This window comes from Myzus persicae, unplaced genomic scaffold (genome assembly GCF_001856785.1).
Source record: "Myzus persicae strain clone G006 unplaced genomic scaffold, MPER_G0061.0, whole genome shotgun sequence".
Lineage (NCBI taxonomy): Eukaryota > Metazoa > Arthropoda > Insecta > Hemiptera > Aphididae > Myzus > Myzus persicae.
In genome coordinates, this window is record NW_019101416.1 from 407,914 (window position 1) to 430,478 (window position 22,565).

At 28.7% G+C, this 22,565-nt stretch overlaps 3 protein-coding genes across 4 annotated transcripts; 1 reads left to right on the plus strand and 2 right to left on the minus strand.

The window, feature by feature from the left end:
* The first annotated feature begins 1,136 nt into the window (after positions 1 to 1,136).
* On the plus strand, positions 1,137 to 6,545 carry LOC111029001 (CCHC-type zinc finger protein CG3800-like). Its single transcript, XM_022307814.1, has 4 exons — positions 1,137 to 1,273; positions 1,613 to 1,841; positions 4,362 to 4,586; positions 5,988 to 6,545. The coding sequence occupies exons 2-4, from the start codon at positions 1,615 to 1,617 to the stop codon at positions 6,136 to 6,138; spliced, it is 603 nt and encodes a 200-aa protein (XP_022163506.1). The 5' UTR covers positions 1,137 to 1,273; positions 1,613 to 1,614; the 3' UTR covers positions 6,139 to 6,545.
* Positions 6,546 to 9,837: 3,292 nt separating this feature from the next.
* On the minus strand, positions 9,838 to 14,504 carry LOC111029012. 2 transcript variants are annotated; one of them, XM_022307827.1, is made up of 2 exons: positions 14,368 to 14,504; positions 9,838 to 10,212 (listed from the first exon to the last, which is right to left on the minus strand). In XM_022307827.1, the coding sequence occupies exons 1-2, from the start codon at positions 14,408 to 14,410 to the stop codon at positions 10,049 to 10,051; spliced, it is 207 nt and encodes a 68-aa protein (XP_022163519.1). In that variant the 5' UTR covers positions 14,411 to 14,504; the 3' UTR covers positions 9,838 to 10,048. The 2 variants fall into 2 exon arrangements, with proteins under 2 accessions (XP_022163519.1, XP_022163520.1); XM_022307828.1 differs by lacking the exon at positions 14,368 to 14,504 and adding an exon at positions 11,753 to 11,884.
* A 6,606-nt stretch (positions 14,505 to 21,110) lies between these two features.
* LOC111029013 lies at positions 21,111 to 22,565 on the minus strand. The gene is made up of 2 exons (XM_022307830.1): positions 22,460 to 22,565; positions 21,111 to 21,490 (listed from the first exon to the last, which is right to left on the minus strand). Exons 1-2 carry the CDS (start codon positions 22,500 to 22,502, stop codon positions 21,327 to 21,329), a joined length of 207 nt encoding a protein of 68 aa, XP_022163522.1. The 5' UTR covers positions 22,503 to 22,565; the 3' UTR covers positions 21,111 to 21,326.

Sequence of the window (22,565 nt, forward strand, 5' to 3'; positions counted from 1 at the left end):
CACACAATCGAGTCATCGTGATGACAAATGCACAGTCGATAAAACCGTTATTCAATGACGTCAAACATAATATAATATTAATACTTATCTGTATACTAGTATACTTGGTATATTGGTACATCATATTGTAGAGTAAGTACACATACCTGCCACTTGACAGACTGCATACACGCATTACGCATAATATAATAATTATTTTAATAAGTATATCGTACAGTTACCTATACCCAGGGGCCCCACAAGGGGGATGGAGCTAAAGGACATGGAGTACGGCGGATCGGCTATTTTAGGGGCTAGTTGAAATGAATTTGTATTGTTTGAAAGTATGAATCGTTGATAGTTATACTTATTTTATATTAAATAATATTTTATGGAGCCCGCAAAAAAATTTAGTAGAGGAGCTCAACATTTGATGTGAGGTGCATGCAGCATGCCTAAACCTAATTTCATTCTAAAACGATATAGCCTATAGTCTATACGATCTAATCGAATATTTGAATGATATCAAGTCACGCCAACCCGTCGAATGGGATTTAAATCAACATTTTTAATATTTTAATTAAAAGGAGATTTTTCTGAGTCGACAAGCGGACGACGATAGCGAGTTGCCGAGTTCAGAATTATTTCGATAACCTAAGAATCGGTACCTACATAGGCGATTGTCGCAACTCACAGTCTGGTCATAAACGCAAACACCATTAACGACAGTTTTTTACGATTTGACGGAATACATCGTTCATCGTGTACAATGTACACCATAACATTTGATTGTGTGCTTGGGTATTACCAAACGTTTTCAAACGGGCAAGTTCACGGGTCCAGAATTCATTCGGTAATTTTTTATAAGAATCAATACCTACTCAATTATCGCAGATCACACAATATATAGTTGTTGTATAGGTATTCAGGGCCGTACACGATAGTTTTTACGGTAGTCAGGTATATTTCGTTTATTGTTCATCGTGAATATGGCGTCACATAACATTTTATTGTGTGCATGAGTATAATCAAATGTTTTTAAACCGGCCGGTTCCCGTGAAAAACTCTATTATCTTTGGCGTACATGAAAATCCCCGGAATTGGTCACACTGACCCGCCGTAAAATCACGTTTCTCTTCCTTTTTTTTTTCTTTTTTCCTCATGATACTTGTTCGTTGACGAAATATTCTTTCTTTTCGACCCGGTGTCTGCCAGCGTTATTTTCACGTTTTTTAAAAATCGAATTTTTAAATTTTTTTTCGTTTGTTTTTTACGAATAACCGACCAAATTCAGGTAATTATGTTCGTTTGTTGTTTGTTGATCGCCTTTGAACGGTAGAACGGCCGTGACGGCAACTGTTGATTTCTTTTTAACATTTCCTCAACCGCAAATGGCCGAGGCTGCTTGTAGTGAGAGGCATGGCACAATAGAGACTGTGTTGTTCCACATGGATTTCCATTAAATTTTTATTTTCTATTTTCCCGTCACGGTTGTTAGTCCGCCCGAATTGTGACAAATAAGCATTACCCCATATTACATATGTTCAAATTTCAGCTGCCTTTTTTTGTTTCCCAGCACTTCATTTACAACAATAATTTATTTAAGTGTTGTTTTGATTTTGTTTCCCGTTAGTCATGAGTGCTGGAGTTATGTGTTATCGGTGCAACCGGTCTGGTCATTTTGCCAGGGATTGCCGTGACAGTGGTTCTGTAAGCAGCGCTACGTTCAGCAGAGGCGGCAGAGGAGGCGGTGGTAGCGGTGGAATTGGTGGCGGAAGTAGTGATCGTGAAACAAATTGTTACAAGTGCAACCGCAGTGGTCATATTGCCCGTGACTGCAAGGACAAAGATAGATGTTACAGGTAATATTATTTTACATTTTCTTAGTTCCCTATGAAAAAGCCTAATCTATATTTCACCCATTTCTTGCCCCTTTACATAATCTACGCATTGTTGTGTAATTTAATATTATTAACTATGAATCTCTGGAGCCAATAACCAAATATTTGTATTGTGATACTTCTTTTCCACGGTGTAGGAAAGTTAATGGCTCGGTTGATAGCTACATATTCTGCATTAGTTATTATCTTAGTTGAATTATTACCTTCTATATGCCTACTGTGTTAGTTTAATAAATTTGATCCACTCTTGATCCTATCTTTTTATTTCATTTTTTAATTTGGAGACAATTGTATATCTATTGAATTCATCTTAAACCATTACTTAATATATCATATATATTATACCTACCTCATTTAAGTCCATTAAAAATTAAGTTTCCATCTGTTTTCGTATTTATTTTCTATCATTTCATAATTGAGGTTATGTGGTCATATTCTATTTAATGGGTGTGTAGTCAATCAGGTGTTTAAGATTTAATATTATTTCTATTGTATGTTGGTTATATAACTTAGTTTTACATTGTGTTGGTTTTTATAATAATTTAAATTGTACTTTGTATTTGGTACTTCCTATTACAATTTTGTTCATGTAAATGCCTAACCAGCAATGTAATAAGTGTAATGAAAACAAATTTATTAGACATTGATTTTGGTATTTTAAAAATCTTTTAGCATTGTCTAATGGCAATATTATAATACATGTAATCAATATTACATATTATTACAATAATATTTATTATAGTTATAAATCATAAATTCACTATAAGTTGGATTAATAATTATTATATCATAAGGAATGATTTTCTATTTGGCTACTAGAAACCACCATTAAAGTCGATGATCACAGTGAATTTTTCTGCTTGAAAAAGGGTCTCCAAAAAAAAAAAACATCAAATAAAATCAATCATTCATCTCTACTCTAAAATTACATTATTTTGAAAAAATATTGAGTCTTAACTAAACTAAGTGTTTTAATGGTGAATCTCCTAATTGATTTTAACCTATTGCTTATTGTTGTGTAATTGTAACACATGTAGTAGTAATTGTTAAGTATGATATACTTACTCTAATTTGTTTGCTTGCTGAAGACTGCTTAAATTTTAATTTAATTTGCATACATTAGACATAAAATATTTTTGTAAATTAAGTTATCCCTAATAGGTACTTAAATTTGAGTACCTACCTATACAAGGAAGTTGAGTTTTTTATCAATATCTTGTCACTGTAAGTAATACATAATTTTTTTTTAAACATTTTTAATCAATTTGATTTGTCAGTTTAAAATCAAGATAGTTGTACCTATTTTATATAAATACAAGTTGTACAACATGATATTCCCCTAAAAAAAAAAAAAAAACTATCACAAAATACAGAGCTATATAAGTGTATCTTGGTTTTAGTGTTGCCTTAGTTCATGATAAAAAATTAGCATCAGTTACTTGCCATGTGAACTATTTCGACCAATGTGTAAGTCACCTGTGGTAGATTAGATATAAGATTTTTCATATTTTTGAACGTGGTTCAAACTAATTTCTAATCTTTCTTGATATCTCTAAGAATAATATTTTGACATTTTGATTTTAGGAAAATTGGCTAGTAGTTTTTGATTTTATAAGCTAAAAATATATATTTTATATGCATACAAATCTCGTACAAATTTATTTGATTTTCAAGTGCTAAAACAAAATTCTCGTGATGCCCTTTATGGGTTGAAAACAGAGCTATGTTAACACTTTCTGAGCACAATTCATGTGTGTGAACAATTTGATGCCTATTGTTTCATTAGTTTCCAAACCCATAAGCCCCATCCAAATGTTTATTGATTTTTTCATATTATATTTATACCTAGTACTCACCTATATAAATTAATTTTGTAAAAAATGTCAAATAAAAAAAAAATTTAAGTCTTTCAACATCGTTTTTATTATTTTAAAATAGAAATATGAAAAATAATTGATGACCCTTAAAATGTACTAATTTATTTGAAGTATTGTGTATAATTAAGCATTTGTTTGGTAATAATCAATTTTAGTTTTGGCTCAATATGTAATTTATTGTTAAACATGTGCTTACCCTGCCTACTTGTGGTAATGTTATGTAATATTATATTATATACATGAAATATGTTTGGCTTTAGTTAACAATAGATATTACTAGTTAAAAAGTATTAAATGATATCTGCTAAAGTAAAAAGTAGCTATCTTAATGAAATGTATTATTTTTATATTAATATTTAATGTAAGTACTCAGTAATGTAATAAAAACCTAATTTCACATTATTTTACTAATAATAAATGTTTTATTATTTATAAATGAATTAAAAATAAATTACATTTTCAAGTATTTGAAATCATTCTTAAAGATTGTTTTAGTAAAAACTTATTTTTTATTCAAACATTTACAATACCTATTATGTATTTTTAATTAAAAAAATTTTAAACTAAAATTAATTAATTATGCATTTTATTATTACAATTTCAGATGTGACGGTGTTGGTCACATAGCTCGTGACTGTTCTCAATCGGCCAGTGAACCATCATGTTACAACTGTCGTAAGACAGGACATCTGGCTCGTGAATGTCCAGATGAACGTGCAGAACGTGGTGGTGGCATGGGTGGCGGCGGCATGGGCGGCGGTGGTAGCAGTTCTACTTGTTACAACTGTAACAAGATTGGACATTTCTCCAGAGACTGCATGGAAAGCAGGTAATTATCATATACTATAAGTCATTTGGAATAATGTTTTTATTGGGTAATCATTGTGATTGTAATCAAAAACAAACTAAAATTTAAAAAAAAAATGATTTATAATGTACAACTTGTTTCTTGAAGAAACACAAAAATAAATTTTTTTTAATTTGAAAAAATGTCCAATTCTAAGAAAAATGGTATTGGTTTAACGATTCTACTCACATTCAATGAGTTATGAGGAATTGAATAAATACCTTATGTAATTTGGCTCGAGCTTGTTGTGTCTGCCTATCTTAAATATTTTGAAATTGCTCGCTTCCCAAAATAATTTAATTACCTTTAAAGTATAATTTTTTGTTGTACTTGTACATGATATGTGATGTTTTTTTATGCGCCGAAGATGTTACCAAGACCAGAATTTGTTTAGTTTTTTGGAATATTTAAAATCTTAAGACAGTAATTTTTGTTAGGTACTGTAACCTCAACAGTCCCTTATCGCAGTGCATTTGATCGTTATCATTCCTTTAACAATTTTAATATTTAAAGAAAAACTGAATGTTTTATTGAAATTCTGATACTTCTATTATCTTAAGGACAAAAAGTTAAACATTTATACTTAAAAATCAAACATCAGCAATATTATTTTTAGATGGCTAAATCAAGTGTAAAATGAGCAACTTTTGCACTTAACAGAGTTAGAGAATTGGACCAAATAATGTCACCTGGCCATTCCAAATATCATTATTTCTCCTTAAATTATATTTTTTTACGTAGCATTTGGACCAATTAGTGTCTAATAGTTTTAATTACCATAATTTAATATTAAATAATGATGAGAAGAAAATAATTTTTGCTCCTTTAACAATATTTAGCTACAGTTCAAATTACCAAATAATCCTATAAAATGTCATTTTCTATTATTACATATTTTAACATTCAACTCTTACAAGGATGTGGAACCCACATGTGTTGTCTCCGTCGTAAAAATGTACATTAAGAATAATCCATGTTACTCTTGTTATTCTTAAAATTTGAAAGTAAGATTATTATCTAGGGCACAACTTGGGCTTTTATTGATTTAACATGAACAAAAATTGTAGTTTTAAATAGGACATATATATTAATATCTATGTTAAATTAATCATAACCTACTTAAGAATAATATCAATAAAAGCCTATGTCATGCGCTAAATAATAATTGTACCTAACAGTTTGATAATAGGTCGTCAATTCACTCTTATATCAAAACTAATAGCATATTATTGAAATTGGTTAAAATGTCGTTATGTGTAAGACTGAGACAACACAAGCGTTTACCATGTCCTTTTAATATGCATTTTTTATTTATATATTTAATTATAATTTTGTGTATTAGCAGTAGATAATATTTATTGATTTATAATAATTTTGTTTTAGAAATGGTGGTTCTGGTAACTACTCTGCCCTCTGTCGTAACTGCAATGGTTCTGGACATATGGCTCGTGATTGCCCAGAGGGTAACAAACAAAGTTGTTACAACTGTGGTGAACAGGGACATTTGAGCCGTGAATGCCGCAAGCGTAACTAGTTCCAGAGTTTCTACACCTAATCTAATTATCACATTTTTCAAATTCGAAGCCAGGAAAAAAAACAAGGATAAACATATGTCAAGAAAAATTTTAATAAAATCTTCTTGTTTAACATTCTTCTATCAATAGTGGTAGAATTTTTTTTTATAACAATCATATTGTTCACATTATATCTGTGGAGATTAAGTTTCTAAATTTGATTTTTAATTGAACAAAACTAAATGTGTATCAATAACAACAAATTCAGAAAATTGTTCAAATAGTACATCTCAATGTTTATGTTTGTTCTTTGTCAGTGGGCCTGTTTTCTATATATAAATCAAACATTTATTGTATGTAAGGGATTTGTTATTGTATTGGTCTTGTTTTTTTTTTTATTCAATAAAACCTGGCTACACCGAGTTTATATCATAGTGTTATCTTTAAGTTACATTTTGATATAATCCAACAACTATTTGTTAAAAATCTTATCCACAAAATAGTCATATTCCTTACAACAGTATGTTGGTTTATATGATGCAGGGCATCAGTTAAGTTATAGGAATATTTTTAAAAACAAAAGACAATATTCTAACCTCCTAATTTAATGTAAAACAATACATTCATTTAATGAAATAATCTTGTTTTATATTTCAACACAAATTTTCAAATGAAATATAAAGTTCACAATTTGAATCTTGAAATATAGTACTCAACTGACTTCTTGTGGTTCTGTTGTTTTACTTATTTGAAATGCTATTGCTTTGGTTAAATCAACAGTTTTTGTAAAACGCATACAATGTATTTCATTTAAAACTACTAGTAAGGAAGCAAGCATCATCATTACCAATTAATTAATAAATATTTTAATTTTTAAATAAGTTATGGGTTATAACTTATAACTAAAATAGCTTGATTTCAAATTGTACCTCTGAAATATTTTGTTACTTTAAACTTTTGCACAATAGTCAATGATAATTTCATTTTAATTAGGTTATTAAGTATAAAAAAGTTTGTAATAACTAATAATATTAAATTTGGTCTAATATCAATAATTTCAAATTGAAATAACTGTAAGCTGATGGTATAAGGTAATTTTTTTTTTAAAACATTCAAATTTATTTTTATTTTTGAGAATATTGTGTTAAAATTTAAACATTGGTGATTGTTATTATTTGTAAGTTGGCAGATGGTTACAGGTTGTTAGTAAGGATTAATTATTAATTTCACATATATAATCTACACTTTTTGTACCATTTAGTTTTTCATAATATTATTCTTCAAGTATGTTAAATTTTATACAAAATGGAAAAAAATCAATTTGCAAAAAAATATTTTGTTTTTATTTAAAATTTAATTCAATACCTTGGTTAAATATGTAGTAGTTTAATTATGATAAACCCAATTTGTATTCAGAATACTTGAGATCATAAATTGATAATTAAATAGAACTTGCAGGTTATATGAGAATTTCATAAATTATGTATTAAAATATTTGATTTTTAATAGCAAAATGTTTCTTTTTAGTCTTAATGTTCCAATCTTTTTGTATAGCTTAAATACTTATTCTTTTAATAGTTGAAACTAAATGACTTATATTATCTGATGGGGGTGCATAGTGAAATATTTTTACATTAGTTAGTGGATTAAGATGTCAAAATAGTATGTGTCAATCATTTCTTGTCTTGGTCCAAGAATTCCGTAACTGGGAAATTAGGTAACTCATAATATATACTCACATTTATTTCTACATCCTATTGCCATAATATAATTATATTTGTGTTGTAAATCCAGAAAAACAGTGACACCAAATTGAAAAAATAAGTTGTAAAACAAAGTTATGATTTGTGGCAGTATTATCTTTAGATGAAAATTACCTAAAATAATTGAAGTTGTACAATATTAAACTAACATTGTAATACATCTATAGTCTATAATTTAGTTTATACCAATAATTCTAAGGTTTTTTTTATCATTTTCATTATTACACACTAATCAGTGGAAATTATTAATACTTATTTATTGTTTACAAACCACTGCACATGGTGCTGCTTAATGGCAGTAAGCTGTAAATAAAGCAATGATTAATTTATGAATTTATGATAAAATGTTCAAAAATGCATGTATCATTTAACTATAAAGGTTAGTAGGTACTTGTGTAATATCCGACGGAATAACTAAAGTCCTTATTCTTCAGCTTTTGGCTGAGGCATCTATTCTAATTTTGTTTAATTATGAAATTAAAAAATCGTGCCTATGTACCTTTAATATTTTTAAACATCTATAATTTATAAATATTTTGTAGCTATTGTACTTGATTTTTTCCATTGTAAAATAACAGGTGCATATATTTGTATAACCGAAAAAAAATTCTCTTTTTGGCTTTTTTTATATAAAGCAATCATTAATTATGTAGGTACTTTTAATAATTTATGTGTCTTATCTCGATTGTTCTTACTATTTATGTATTATAGAAAAGTGATGAGAGAGGTAAGTCTTACGACGTATTGTTCTGTTGTCTACTCGTCTGTAATTTCGACTGGCTGTCCTGTTGGTATTTTGTTTCTATTGAATTATAAAATTTGCTAGGCTTCGTTCACGTGATGCTGAATTAGGTACCTAATGGCTAATTGCCCTCGTACCTTGAAAGATTCCCGCAAGCTAAATTTGATGAGAAATTGAAAGTCAACCTTTTGAGTTTGTATTTGATAATTGTTATTTGCAGCAATTGTATTTTTTTTGGCATTTCAGAAATTTATAAGCGCCCGTAAATCACCGGACGAGGCCTCACACTCAGCTCTTAGTCTTGATACTCAGTATCAGTATAATACATTCTAAGTATATCATACCGATATTAGGTACCTAGGGATACTATAATACTGCGATGTTGTATCTGTTGTAAGAGATTGGTACGATGTCCGCTGTAAAGAGTTTAGAATGATCCACCCTTCATAAAGCTCTTGTGTAGCCCACAGGCCACAGCGTATAACATCATGGCACTTGTGTATTTGCAGAATTATAAACTGCAATAGGACAGCATGATTGTATATAAATGTATATAGTCATATAGATAAATATAAGTTGGATAAAAGTTAATATGTGTAAGTAGGTACTCATATGAAATTATGTTTTTAATTATAAACATTCATTGAAAAAATCATGAATATGCTGACATTTTTTTTTGAGGTACGCCAAAAAAACAATATTGATTTTGTAAAATTCTTGTTTTTCTTTATTTATTTTTATTTTTTCCCATGCTTTTGAAAATTAACCAGAGTTCTCAATTTTGACTTCTAGAATGCACCAACAGGCAACAAGTTTCATTTTCTATCAGTAAAGACTAAAGATACTAAGTTTAAAATTCGAGTGCAATTTCGACTTTTTATCGTGTACAGGACCTTTCACACGAATTATTTTTCTTCTCTTTTAAGCGGGCATGTGAATATTATCTCGCTTCCTCTGACTGTCTGCCACTATACAGTAAATAGTAGGTTTACTAGAAGGTATTGTGATGATGTTGTACAACATATTATCTGCTGTAAAGAGCTTAAAATATTTCACCCTTCATGAAGCTTTTGTTTAGCCCCTCCTTGCACTTTGAATTAGAAACTACAAGGACAGCATGGTTGTACACAAATGTATGTGTAATGTATATATATATATATATACATATAAACAATATATATTAGTTGGATACAAAAACATGTGTGACTGTGTAAGTACTTATATGAAATAGTTTTTTATTTTTAACTGTAATCAATATACACTAAATGTTTACACAATTAAACATGATGATAATTCAATAATATAAAAGTAATTAAACGAGTCGTAGTGTCTTACAACATATCGTATGCACTGGTATCAAATATGTAGGTATATAAACATACAGAGTTATAAGTATACGAAAAAAATAAACACTAAAAAATGTTATCATTTGCAGCACTGTTCAGATTTTCCCAGCAAACCGTTACAACGTCTCCAAGTTTTGACCTTCCAGCCGGGTCCGAGTATGTTGCACCAGTTGCCGGCTGAATGTGCATGGCAGTCGAGCCAGCGACACTCGGCATCGATTGTTGTGGCTGCGACCAGTAAAACTAAAAGTTGAAAAAAAAATTAAATCGGTGTACCGAAATATTGTCGTATTGTACGAACAAAGTGTCAATAGTTTTTTAGTTTGATAAAATATTTGTATCTTGTTCTAAAGGTAGGTGGCTACATCTAGGTGTATTATTATTGGCGTAAATATGGAGGGAGGGGGGTCAGCACTGAACCTCTTGCTTATACCAGCCTCGGCCTCCTATGGTCCAAAACAGATTCAGTGGTGTGGCTATAATATTTAATATAGAAAGATAGTTATCTATTAAGATGATCGATAATGATATTTCATTTTATGAAAAATGACATAAATAGGATGTGTCTGATGTGTGTGAAGGTGGCGCCCCTCGACTTTATTTGAATATACTACTTAAGTTTGAAAATATGCCAATTAATTGCAAAGAATTGCAAACTGATTTTTATAATTTGCAAATCAATATTTTTTAAGCGAATTGGTATATTTTTAGAATCGATGGGACATGAAGTCACGGGGTTGAACAAAAACTTGTAAAATTCACAAAAAAAAAAAAATTTGCAAATTCTAAAAATCATTTTGGAATTATTTGCAATTAATTTTGAAAATATTGGTATATTTTTAAAATTTATGAAATAAAATAAAGGGGCCAATTTCATACGTACCTACCCATCTAAATATTAGTATTATTAAACAGTTATTGACCTATATAATATAATTATTTTATTTTTAATGATTGGTGGGGACGAGTAAGGAACTTAAAGTTTGATATTATTGAAAATAAATGTTGAAATAAGACTTTATTTGGGTACTAAAATATTATGATTTATGATAATTTAATTATAATAATATATAACTAAGTGCATTTTTCATTCTGCTATTTGTATTCTCATTCTGTATCTGTGTTATTTTTATTTATATCATCATGACTTCAGAATTGTATATTTTATATAGGTACATTTGAAATATTAAAGACCAATGAATGTGTGTATCGAATGCACAACATACTTAGGTATTATTAAATGTTACACTACACATCTAAACAGCACTTTATAGCGGTATTTCCTTCGAAAGTTTGAAATAGCCAATAGGGTAAAAATGTTAAAAATGAATACAAGCATATTTTGATTTGATATACATACAATTTTTAAGACGTATGTTAATTTGTAATACTGTTTTTGCAAGTATAATTTTCTTAATAATTTAATAAATAAATTAAAACCAATTTTAAATATTTTGGGTTTGTACCTACCAAGTAGTTCTAGATCCATAGTTAAATAATTGTACTTTTAAAAATCAAGTTATCAGTCAACAGTCTCGACTATTCTAATGTAAATACAGCCTCATTTTAAAAATTGCTAGTTGATTATTATCTATTGGTTAAAATAGCAAATACAGAAATGCTTATACTTTTATTAAAAGTTAAAAGTTCAAATTTATGGTACGCCAACAAGATACACCAGTCATTTATGCGTTGAAATGGATGTATAAGTACCCACTACTCAGTAGGTCTAAATAAATTGTTTAACAATTAATAAAATATTTTGTATGTAGTTCGTACTTACCCACAGCAACAACCAAAAGAAACAAAGACAAGTTGCGATTCATGATGTAGTTAGAGTTTTTAAAATCTTGAATAGTGAGTTGATAGAGTTCTTTCGACAGTTGGATGGTAGATTATGTTTTCCGGTGTGTTAGATTTGTTCTTTTATAGGACAAAAATTAATATCAATGATCGGATGATTCATACTAGGTAGTAGGTAGGTACCTACTACCATAATAGTTATTGAACGATAATATTTTTTTACTACCTAATTATCATAATAATAATAATAATAATAATAATAATAATATGGCTTCTTACTTGTAGAAAAACACTCGGGCAATTCCCAATAGATAATAAACGAATGGTAATCAGAATATTAATCGCAATAGAAAAAGAATACGACAACTACGGAAAAGTACCATTTTTTAATTTACATTTTAATGATTTTATATACCTATAGTTAAGTATGCAACAAAATTACGTATTCCAAAGATCGCGGTTTGTTAAAGAATCAAAATATTTTACTCTTATGTTTTAAACATCAACCATTCACGTGTAGATATCAATATACTATAGGTAAATCCCATATAACATCTCTTTTAATTACCCATTACCTAAGCTCTAGTAGTATTTTAAAACTATAGTGGGTAAAACCATAATTACCTAATGAGATCAAACAACTACAAGTTAACATAATATATTATGGGTTTTCTATTTATTTTAATTTTTAATAAGTAGGTACCTACTTACAGGCATTCTTATTATCAAGCAATGTTATTAGCATTTTATTTTGATTGCTTATTATATTATATTATATTATACACCATATACGTATTACGTTTACACGTATCTAATTATTATAGTATTAAATTACCTACTATTATTATTATTATTATTATTATTTTTTTATTGGGATCAAAACAATAAGCACAAGTGCACAACAGACAATGATATATAATATTATATATAACATAAATAAGTACCTACTTAATAATAACCAAATTGTAAATCCTAGATGTATTTTTTTTTAATCTATTACCACAATGATGTGTGTATGTGTTTTTTTTTTGTTGTATGTTATTTACGCGATTTCTATTCAAACAAATTGCTATGATTTTAAATTTTAATGACTTTTCTAGTAGGAAATAGAATCTAGTTGGTATTTTTAGAAGATCAAATGGAACGAATAAAATTGGGGAAAAATTCAAAAACTTGAGTTTTCACATACAAGCTGCAGTTTTCAACAATTTTTTCTTAAGTTTTTAAAATTTAAAATTGATTGAATTGTTGTAGGTGTTTGTTGAAAAATGTTCTCATCATTTTAATATTTAAGTATTCTATACATGGTATAACTTAAAAATATTTTAAAATTTTAGATGTATTTACAGACATTTGACTTTTTTGATGTTATCCTACGTATATATAAAAAATGTTTGCATTGTTAAAAAACTTGAAAATTTAATAGCCACAAGAGGTTCCTTAAAATTTGTAATGATCGGAAATTTAAACTAATAAGGTTTCTATAGTCAAGTATTTTATACTGTAGGTAGTCAAAAGCCTAAAAAATATATAAATACAGTGTTTTTTTTATTTATTGATATTTAACAATGAAACAATTGTAGTTGTTTTGTTGCAGTAATTTAAATTATTGTTCATAGGTACTTGAAACTTTTAAAATATACATATTAATAAGTATATTTATACATATATCAATGGCAATTTCAAATGAAATGTTTTCGCCAAAAATAAATCCAACCTTCAACTGATAAATTACTCTAATAGCGATAACCTATTATCACAGGCGCAAATAGTAGAATCGATTAGACAGAGTCAAAATCTTTTGAAAATTATCAACTAGATCCAATTTGTTACCTTAAAGTTGAAAACCTTATCATTTTTACTGCTTAAAAAAGTGCCGATGACAGAAAATAAATTGATTAAAATTCCAATCACAATTTTTTTTCAAGCATTTAAAAACATATTTTTTATGAAATTTATCAAAACTCCGAAAATTCGGAAATTTGTTTTTGGTTAAAAATTAATAATAAATGTTATTTTAACATCTATGGTTTGAAAATGTAATATAAAATGTATAAAATGTCTATGTATTTTTATTTTCTAATAATATTTTATAAGGATATCACTTATTACTTATAAATTATTAGGTAATTGTAAGTCTGTAACTTGTAAGTAATACGTATCTTTAGTTTGAAGTAATTTTTTCTAAAACAAAGCACATACAAAATAATAATAATGTATGCACCGATGTACCTCATATCTTAATATAAATATTACTATCTATTATTAATTTATAAGTCAATACCGTCAACACCATAACAATTCTTAGAAAAATATTTTGCTTCGGAGTATGAAATTAAAAATGTGAGTTGTCATTCACAAAACTAAAAAACAATTAAGATAAAAAAAAAAATTAAAATATTNTAGCAAATATGAAAATGTTAACACTTTTATCAAAAATTAACAATTGAAATTAATGGTATGTTAACACAATAGTAGGCAGGTACTATACACCTGTTACCTACCTATGCGTTGATGTGGATGCATAAGTGCTTATACTATTTTGAGTCCAAATAAATTGATTAATGCAATATTTTGTATGGAGTTTGTACTCACCCACTGCGACGACCAAAAGAAGCAAAGACAAGTTGCGATTCATGTTGATGTTGAAGTTGTTTAAGCGTTAAATCTTGAATAGTGAGTTGATAGACTTCTATCGACGGTTGGAAGGCGGATTATGTTTTCCGAGGTGTTAGTCTTGTTCTTTTATAGGACAAATATCGATGATCGGATGATTCATACTAAGAACTATTGGTAGTATACTCCTACTATAGTTTTGAAACGATGATAATTGTTTCCACCTAATAATAATAATAATAATAATAATAATAATAACAACAATAATAACAACAATAATAATATGGCTTCTTGCGTGTTGTTAAACGCTCAGGAAATTCCCAATAGATAATTAACGATTGCTAATCAGAATATTAAATACTAATCAACTAATTAACATAGAAAACGGCAATATAAGGTTCAGAAAAGTGACATTTTTAATGTGTATTTTAATATTTAATATTTAATAATTAGTAGGCATATAATAACATCACGCATTGCAAAGATCGCGGTATGGTAAACAATCAAAATATTTTACTACCTAATATTATGTTTGAAACGTCACGCATTCGAGCGCAGTTATCAATAACGGTATAGGTAAATCCCGTACATATATTTACTACCTAAGCTAATAGTATTTTAAATGTATCGCTTTTAACCATTATAAATTATAATTAATGAGATCAAACAACTACAGATTGCAGATTAGGTTAACATAATGTATTATGGGTTTTTTTTATTTATAAATTTTTATTTTTAAAGAAGTACCTATAAGCATCAATACTTAATTCTGATTGCACATTGTATAATGTATATACGTATAGCATGTACCAAATTATTAGATATTAATTATTACTGTTATTATAATTTTGTTGATGAGAATCTAAACGGAAATTCATTTACTCATAAACTATGTACATAACATATAAAAATGCTTAATAAGTAATTGTTAATTTTAGATTTTTTTTTTAAATTTATTGTTTTTACAATAATGTGTGTATACTTTGTACACTTGTATTTTTTTTGGCGTATGTCAACAAGATGTTTATATTTATTTATGTATGCTTTGATTTTCAATATCTATTCTTGTAGAATATATAATCTACTGGTAACTACTTTTGGGAGATAAAAATTAAATATTCACAGTACCTTTCTTAGTGATCGGAAAGAAAAAAAAATTAGGGAAAATTTCAAAATCGGATAAACCTTTAGATACTTTAATGTTTACAAAATGTTAATACTGCCGATAATATTAAACGTCGGTTTTCTATATATGTTATAATTTTAAAATCTATTGAATCGCCTTGAGCAATCTATAAACATTTGACATATTGTAATTTGATGGTTTTTTTCTACAAGAATCGATAAAAATATTTTCAGTGTTTCAAAATGCTTGAAAATGTAATACAAATATACAATACAAGGTTAAGCCGGTTAAGGTCAGTGTCAGCTCGACCATGACATTGATACTCAATTATTAAACTTATAGATGTGATATTTTATACAAATCCGTAAAAGCCCAAATCACTGATACCACTATTAATCACAACATGGTTTCAATTCTTTCACTCTTGTGAAAATATTAATTTCTCTATTGCTCAGAAGCTTATGAGTGAGACCATCGTTTCCTATACAGTAATGTTGTTGTAAGAGTGTATGTTCAGTGAAGTAAAATATTATACTAGTATCCATTTGTTAAATGTCGATGGTACATAGGTACCTACTACATATTAACCATTAACATTTCAAACAAAACCATGTTACTGGGATTTGTTGTCACTATCTCGCAAGCCAACAGTCTATGTATTAACTATTTGCGCTGAGCACATAAGCCATACGTTTGAAGTATAATGATTATTTTTCGTCGAGTTTTCAAAAATAATTAGGCACATACACGCAAGGTGTACAGAATAGAAATGTATAATAGTAGACATCTAAGACGCTATTTATATCTACTCCACATGCGATTTTAGCAAGTGCATAGCAAAAGTTATAGTGCGGTTGTATGTAGAACCACTCGATTTACTCGAGACCTACAAAAAAATATGTGTAGGGCGTCCAGTAAAGAGCAAAAATCAACCATTATTTGAAAATTGAAAATTAGAAAGAAAAATTTAAATGCAAATTGTATATTTGTTTAAAGTTAGACCATCTCTTTATTGGGCGTCCTGTAAATATATATATATATATTATAGATACAAATGTGAGTCCTAGGTCCTAGCAAAATTGTGTTTCAGACCAGGTAAGTACTGAATGAACCATACGACCTGTCAAATAGTGGTGCATTGCCTTGAAGAACCGTATACACAGTTGAACCTGTAAAAATATGTGAAGGGCGCCCAGTAAAGAGGAAACACTAATCAAATATTCAAATTGAAACGAGTTATTAGGTGTTAATTTTTAAGTTATTTAATATATATTCTATATATCTGTTTAACGTTTCATCATTTATTTGTTGGACGTCCTGTACAACGCACATATATATGTACACAAAAATGGTACTTCTAGACTCCCAACTAAACTGCTCTCAGGACCAGTTACTAAATAAACTACACGGCCTGACAAATGGTGCATAATACGTATGGTGCCTTTGACTTGAAGAACTGCGTACACAGTTAAACCTGCAGAAAATATGTTTGCAAGGCATTCAGTAAAGAGAAAACCAAATATTGACCAAATAGTTGAAACTAAAAACTTTAAGTCGTTAAATTATAGTTATATAATTGTTGAAAATTTAGTAATCTCTTTATTGGATACCCGGTACATATTACAGTGGTCGTCGTTTATTGGACTCACGGTTAATTGACTCATTCGCCTATTAAACTCAAAACGGCTGGTCCCGATTTGCACATATACTTACACACAGCAAAAAAAATTGTCTATTCGACTCACACACCGGTAAATAGGGTCATTTGAAAATTAGATAAATAAATAACACTGAACAAACGTGTTATAAATGCAAAATAAGTCGGTACGGGTATTTTGCGCTTCAAATTTTACGTCGAAGGATTCAGCAAAGAGGCGATTTTGACTTATTCGAGCTACATAAATCTTACGAAGATATGATTATGAAGTTGGCCGAAGAAGGGAAAATCCAATCAACCCTAGATGGATTTTTATCGAAAAATTAATTCGATTTTACATACATTATTATATTACATTATTTTATTTTTAATTGCTCATAGCTAGATTTTTATTTTTATACATACATACCTTGAATCTCAATAAATATATTTAAATAAATAAGTTTTTGAATTTAAGGATTTTAAAAATTTTTTATTTGGGGTCATTCGCCTTATTGACTAGTTCGGTTAATGGACTCAAATGGTCAGGTCCCAAAGTGAGTCCTATAAGCGGCGATCACTGTATATGAAATAGCGGGAGTCCCGGCAAAACTTCGATCCTGGATCATCTTTATGATTCTATGTATTCTATGTACGTAAGTAATATCGCCGTCTTGTAATACATTTTGAAAACTTCCAATTTCGAACGTCTGTGAAATTAAAATTGATATTTGACACAATTTTATTCTAAATGACTAAATGTATATTGGTAATAATTATTATGTTGTGAGTGTTGCTATAATGTGATGCTTGGTTTTGTGACTGAAATCGAAAAGCGTTTACCAAATGTTCTTCTCTATATATGTAAAGGAAAGTTACTTTAGCAATAATCAACGCTCAGTCGAACCTATTTGAGTTATAAAATTGTGATTTTGAGGATGGATTAATATTATAATGTCAAGTTCCACTAAGAAAGGGTTTTTCAGAATTTTGATTTTAAAGGGTTGAAATCGGCAAAAATAAATTGTTTACGTACAAATTGTATATCTATATACATATTTTATAGCACGGCGACTTGTGGGTTTCCACAGCGACATGCGACCACAACTTTTTGTCAAAAAACTTATATTTTTTAAATAAATAAATCCCTATTTCCCTTTGTCGAGGCATAACGCTTATCGCTTATCATTTAAAATAGATCCATCCATGATCCATCGACTATCTTATAGTCTATCTATGATATAAAACAGTTAATGTCTAATTTCTTAGTGCTCATTTCACAGTGGAATCAATCGGAAGGTTAATGAAAAATTTAACAGTGAGTTTTTTGGTAAGTGTTTGTTCATCATGGTTAGTTAAGCAATCCCGCGGGCCGCTGTGCCATACAATATGTGTGTAGGTACCTATACAATTTGCACGTTGATTTTAATTAATAACTAATTTTCCACTCGACTTTCTTAATTTATTAGTAGAACTTGGAACTTTTTTAAAGTTTTTCGATCATGCTTAAGAATGCATCAAATCGAATTTTAGTACATTGTCTACCAAGGTGGCTGTGGACTGAGTTACACTTATAGCCGCTCATCGACATGTACACAATCAAAATAATAAATAAAATTAAGATGAAACTATTCTGTATTCATACACCACAGGCAGAGAGCCTACCTGATAATGTACTGCTCACATTATCCCAAGCGAGTCTCATGCGTAGAGTTGGTATTTTGAAAGGGAAACGAAGTGCAAGGGATCAGCTAGGAAAGATATAATAATGATTAATGATATAATAGATCTTTGTATCGACACGACACTACGACAGTTCATTTGTCTACTGACGATCGTACGTAGCAACGTAGTATTTATAACGTATTTATAACTTGCCGAAATTATAAACTACAAACTAACATAACATTTTTTTTAAGTTAAGAGTTTTATGGAAAATATCGAATAGCTCAATTATATAAATTGCGTTATCGAAAAATAATAATACATTTCTTATCGATATACGATAAACGTGTTTAACTACGGAAATTATAATATTATAAGTACAATTGTAAAGAATCATTTTTTAATAACAATATGTGTATAGAATCATTAGAACCATTAGAATCATTCGTAATTATTAGGATTAATATTTTTTGAAAGAATTTTTCAAAATTAGACCTCTTAGGGGGTAAAAGGGTTTTTTTTATATAGCTATATAACACACGGGCAACGCCGTGACGGGACAGCTAGTATTATTATAAATTATCACGAATAACTACATTATAATATTTATTTCGTTATTTCGTAGCGACGTAAACTATGAAATTTAGGTGTACCTATTTACGTATTCGAATACGTTTTTTGTTTTCAAAGGTTGAACATAGCTTCCCCGTCCCCTTGCTGTTGTCCAAATTTGTTTTGGTAGATATTAAATATATATTTAGTAAGAGTACTTACAATGCATAAATAGTGGGTACTGTTCTGCTGAACATTATGTCTCGTGTGGGCCACCGTAATGTATGTGTTAAATTTGAATTCAATGATATAAAATCATTGTAGGCGTATCGTTTGTGAGAAACGATTTTTAACGAAGACGGTCCGTAGGTCTACATTACTAAATATATTTTATAATAGGTCTTATTGCTATTAAAGTATAAGTAATTTATTTTACTACATATTTGTCATTAGCCATTATTTGGGTAGAGAACTTGTGCAATTTGCATGTTTGTTTTGCACAGTCACAAAAAAAGCTGAGTAGGTACAAAACAAACACGTTTCATGCGTCCACAAAGCTAGTTTTGAAATTTTATTTTGCATTTAAATGCATATTTTAAGATTTTTGTTTTGAGTGCATATTTCTTCGATTTTATACTTTTTGAGACATATTTATAACTTAATTAATAATTTTATCAATTTATTCTCCACTGACATGTTTATTGTAAATAATACAGCCGAAGCATAGATTTATTTTGAATTTTCGTCGTATAACATGGTAGGTATTTGATTGGCTCTTACTAGCTCATGTTTTTCCTAGAAGCCTGAACATTTTATACATTATAATACTTAAAGTCGTAACATTTGGAACAAATAAAAGTAATTCAAAATAATAAATTTAGTTAAATAAAATATAAAAATAAGCAAAAATATTAATGATTTAATTTTCAAAATGCATATTTTGGGTATTCAAATGCATATTTATTAATTAGTTACTTTTTATTGCTACAAGAAATCTGCCCTAATCATTACTTATTCTAAATAATTAACAAAATTGGTTGAACTTTCAAGCACCCGTGAATAATATTTTTAAATTATAACAAAACAACAACAATTGTTATTTTTCGTTTAAATATCTAATATTTTCGTCAAAATTTGAGCTTAAAATATCTATAAAAAGACTGTGCTTAAACATTTTTTTAGATTTTTGGTAACAGTATGAATATAGTACGTATAGTTGTATAACTAGTATATTCTTATAAGGAACCTTGTACTGCATTTTCAAGTTTTCTGCCCATGTGAAAATTTTTTTATGGATGATAATTTAAAAAAAAAGAAAATTTCTTATGCCCATAAATAACACAATACGATCTAAATTATGAAAATTGTATTTTCTAAAGAAAATGTAACTATAAACATTCATTGAAAAAATTATGTATATGCTGACATTTTTTTTTTGAGGTACGACAAAAAAACAATATTGATTTTGTAAAATTCTTGTTTTTCCTTATTTTTTAAAAATTTTTTCCCACGCTTTTGAAAATTATCCAGAGTTCTCAATTTTGACCACTAGAAAGCACCAACAAGTTTCATTTTCTATCAGTAAAGACTGAAGATACTAAGTTTAAAATTCGAGTGCAATTTCGACTTTTTATCGTGTACAGGACCTTTCACACGAATTATTTTTCTTCTCTTTTAAGCGGGCATGTGAATCTTATCTCTATATATATTAGTTGGATACAAAAACATGTGAGACTGTGTAAGTACTTATAAGAAATAGTTTTTTTATTTTAAACTGTAATCAAAATACACTAAATGTTTACACAATTAAACATGATGATAATTCAATAATATAAAAAGTAATTAAACGCGTCTTAGTGTCTTACAAGTTACAACATATCGTATGCACTGATATCAAATATATAAATGGACATACAGGATTATTAGTATATGAAAATAAATAAACACTAAAAAATGTTATCATTTGCAGCACTGTTCAGATTTTCCCAACAAACCGTTACAACGTCTCCAAGTTTTGACCCTCCAGCCGGGTCCGAGTATGTTGCACCAGTCGCCGGATGAATGTGCATGGCAGTCGAGCCAGCGACACTCGGCATCGATTGTTGTGGCTGCGACCAGAAAAACTAAAAGTTGAAAAAAAAAATTAAATAGGTATAAAGAAATATTGTCGTATTATACGAACAAAGTGTCAATAGTTTTTAAGTTTGATAAAATATTTTTAGCTGTTTGTTCATTTGGTGTGTATAATAATAATAAATACATTGTATAGAGGTATGACATTATTATCGTTGGGGTAACTAGGGCGGGGGACACTGAACCGTCTGATCCATAACCTTAGCCCCCACATAGACGTTTCATATGTCCCTACGTAGCCCCTTCTGGTTAAAATCTAAACCCGTATGTAACCGAAAAAACTGTCATGGGTTAGGTGAATGCATAAAATAATTAATAATTGTACATTTGTATGTATATGTATATAATATGTAGGTAAGTATTTAATATAATATTAATAATGTAGGTACCATATACGAGTTTATGTATGAGGAGAATTAAAACAAACATCAGGGCGACTATGACCCAAAATAGATTGTGTGATCAATGATTTGGCTATAATAAACATTGGAGAGACTCTAGGAAATTTCAGAGGAAGCCATTGGAAATGTGTATTTTTAAAAATAGAATTTATTGTCATTACAAATTTAATTTTTTTGCAGAGTTAATAATTTTAAACCAATTTAAGAAAAAATTGAGTGGGCACCTACCTAGAATTTCTAGTTTCATAACTAAATTATATTTTTAAAAATTAAGTTTCCAGTGAAGGATTTCGCCGATTTTAAAGGGCCTACCGTTTAATTTTAAAAAATGTTGATTATTATCTAGGCATCAGTTAAAAAAGGCATTAGCAAATATGAAAATGTTAACACTTTTATCAAAAATTAACAATTGAAATTAATGGTATGTTAACACAATAGTAGGCAGGTACTATACACCTGTTACCTACCTATGCGTTGATGTGGATGCATAAGTGCTTATACTATTTTGAGTCCAAATAAATTGATTAATGCAATATTTTGTATGGAGTTTGTACTCACCCACTGCGACGACCAAAAGAAGCAAAGACAAGTTGCGATTCATGTTGATGTTGAAGTTGTTTAAGCGTTAAATCTTGAATAGTGAGTTGATAGACTTCTATCGACG

Excerpts from the sequence above, each read along its gene's own strand:
- LOC111029001 (XM_022307814.1), top strand. The coding sequence starts at position 1,615 with ATGAGTGCTGGAGTTATGTGTTATCGGTGCAACCGGTCTGGTCATTTT. Across the intron at positions 1,842-4,361 it reads GACAAAGATAGATGTTACAG|ATGTGACGGTGTTGGTCACA; the intron begins GTAATATTATTT and ends TTACAATTTCAG. Across the intron at positions 4,587-5,987 it reads AGAGACTGCATGGAAAGCAG|AAATGGTGGTTCTGGTAACT; the intron begins GTAATTATCATA and ends ATTTTGTTTTAG.
- LOC111029012 (XM_022307827.1), bottom strand. The coding sequence starts at position 14,410 with ATGAATCGCAACTTGTCTTTGCTTCTTTTGGTCGTCGCAGTGG. Across the intron at positions 10,213-14,367 it reads TCTTTTGGTCGTCGCAGTGG|TTTTACTGGTCGCAGCCACA; the intron begins GTGAGTACAAAC and ends TTCAACTTTTAG.
- LOC111029013 (XM_022307830.1), bottom strand. The coding sequence starts at position 22,502 with ATGAATCGCAACTTGTCTTTGCTTCTTTTGGTCGTCGCAGTGG. Across the intron at positions 21,491-22,459 it reads TCTTTTGGTCGTCGCAGTGG|TTTTTCTGGTCGCAGCCACA; the intron begins GTGAGTACAAAC and ends TTCAACTTTTAG.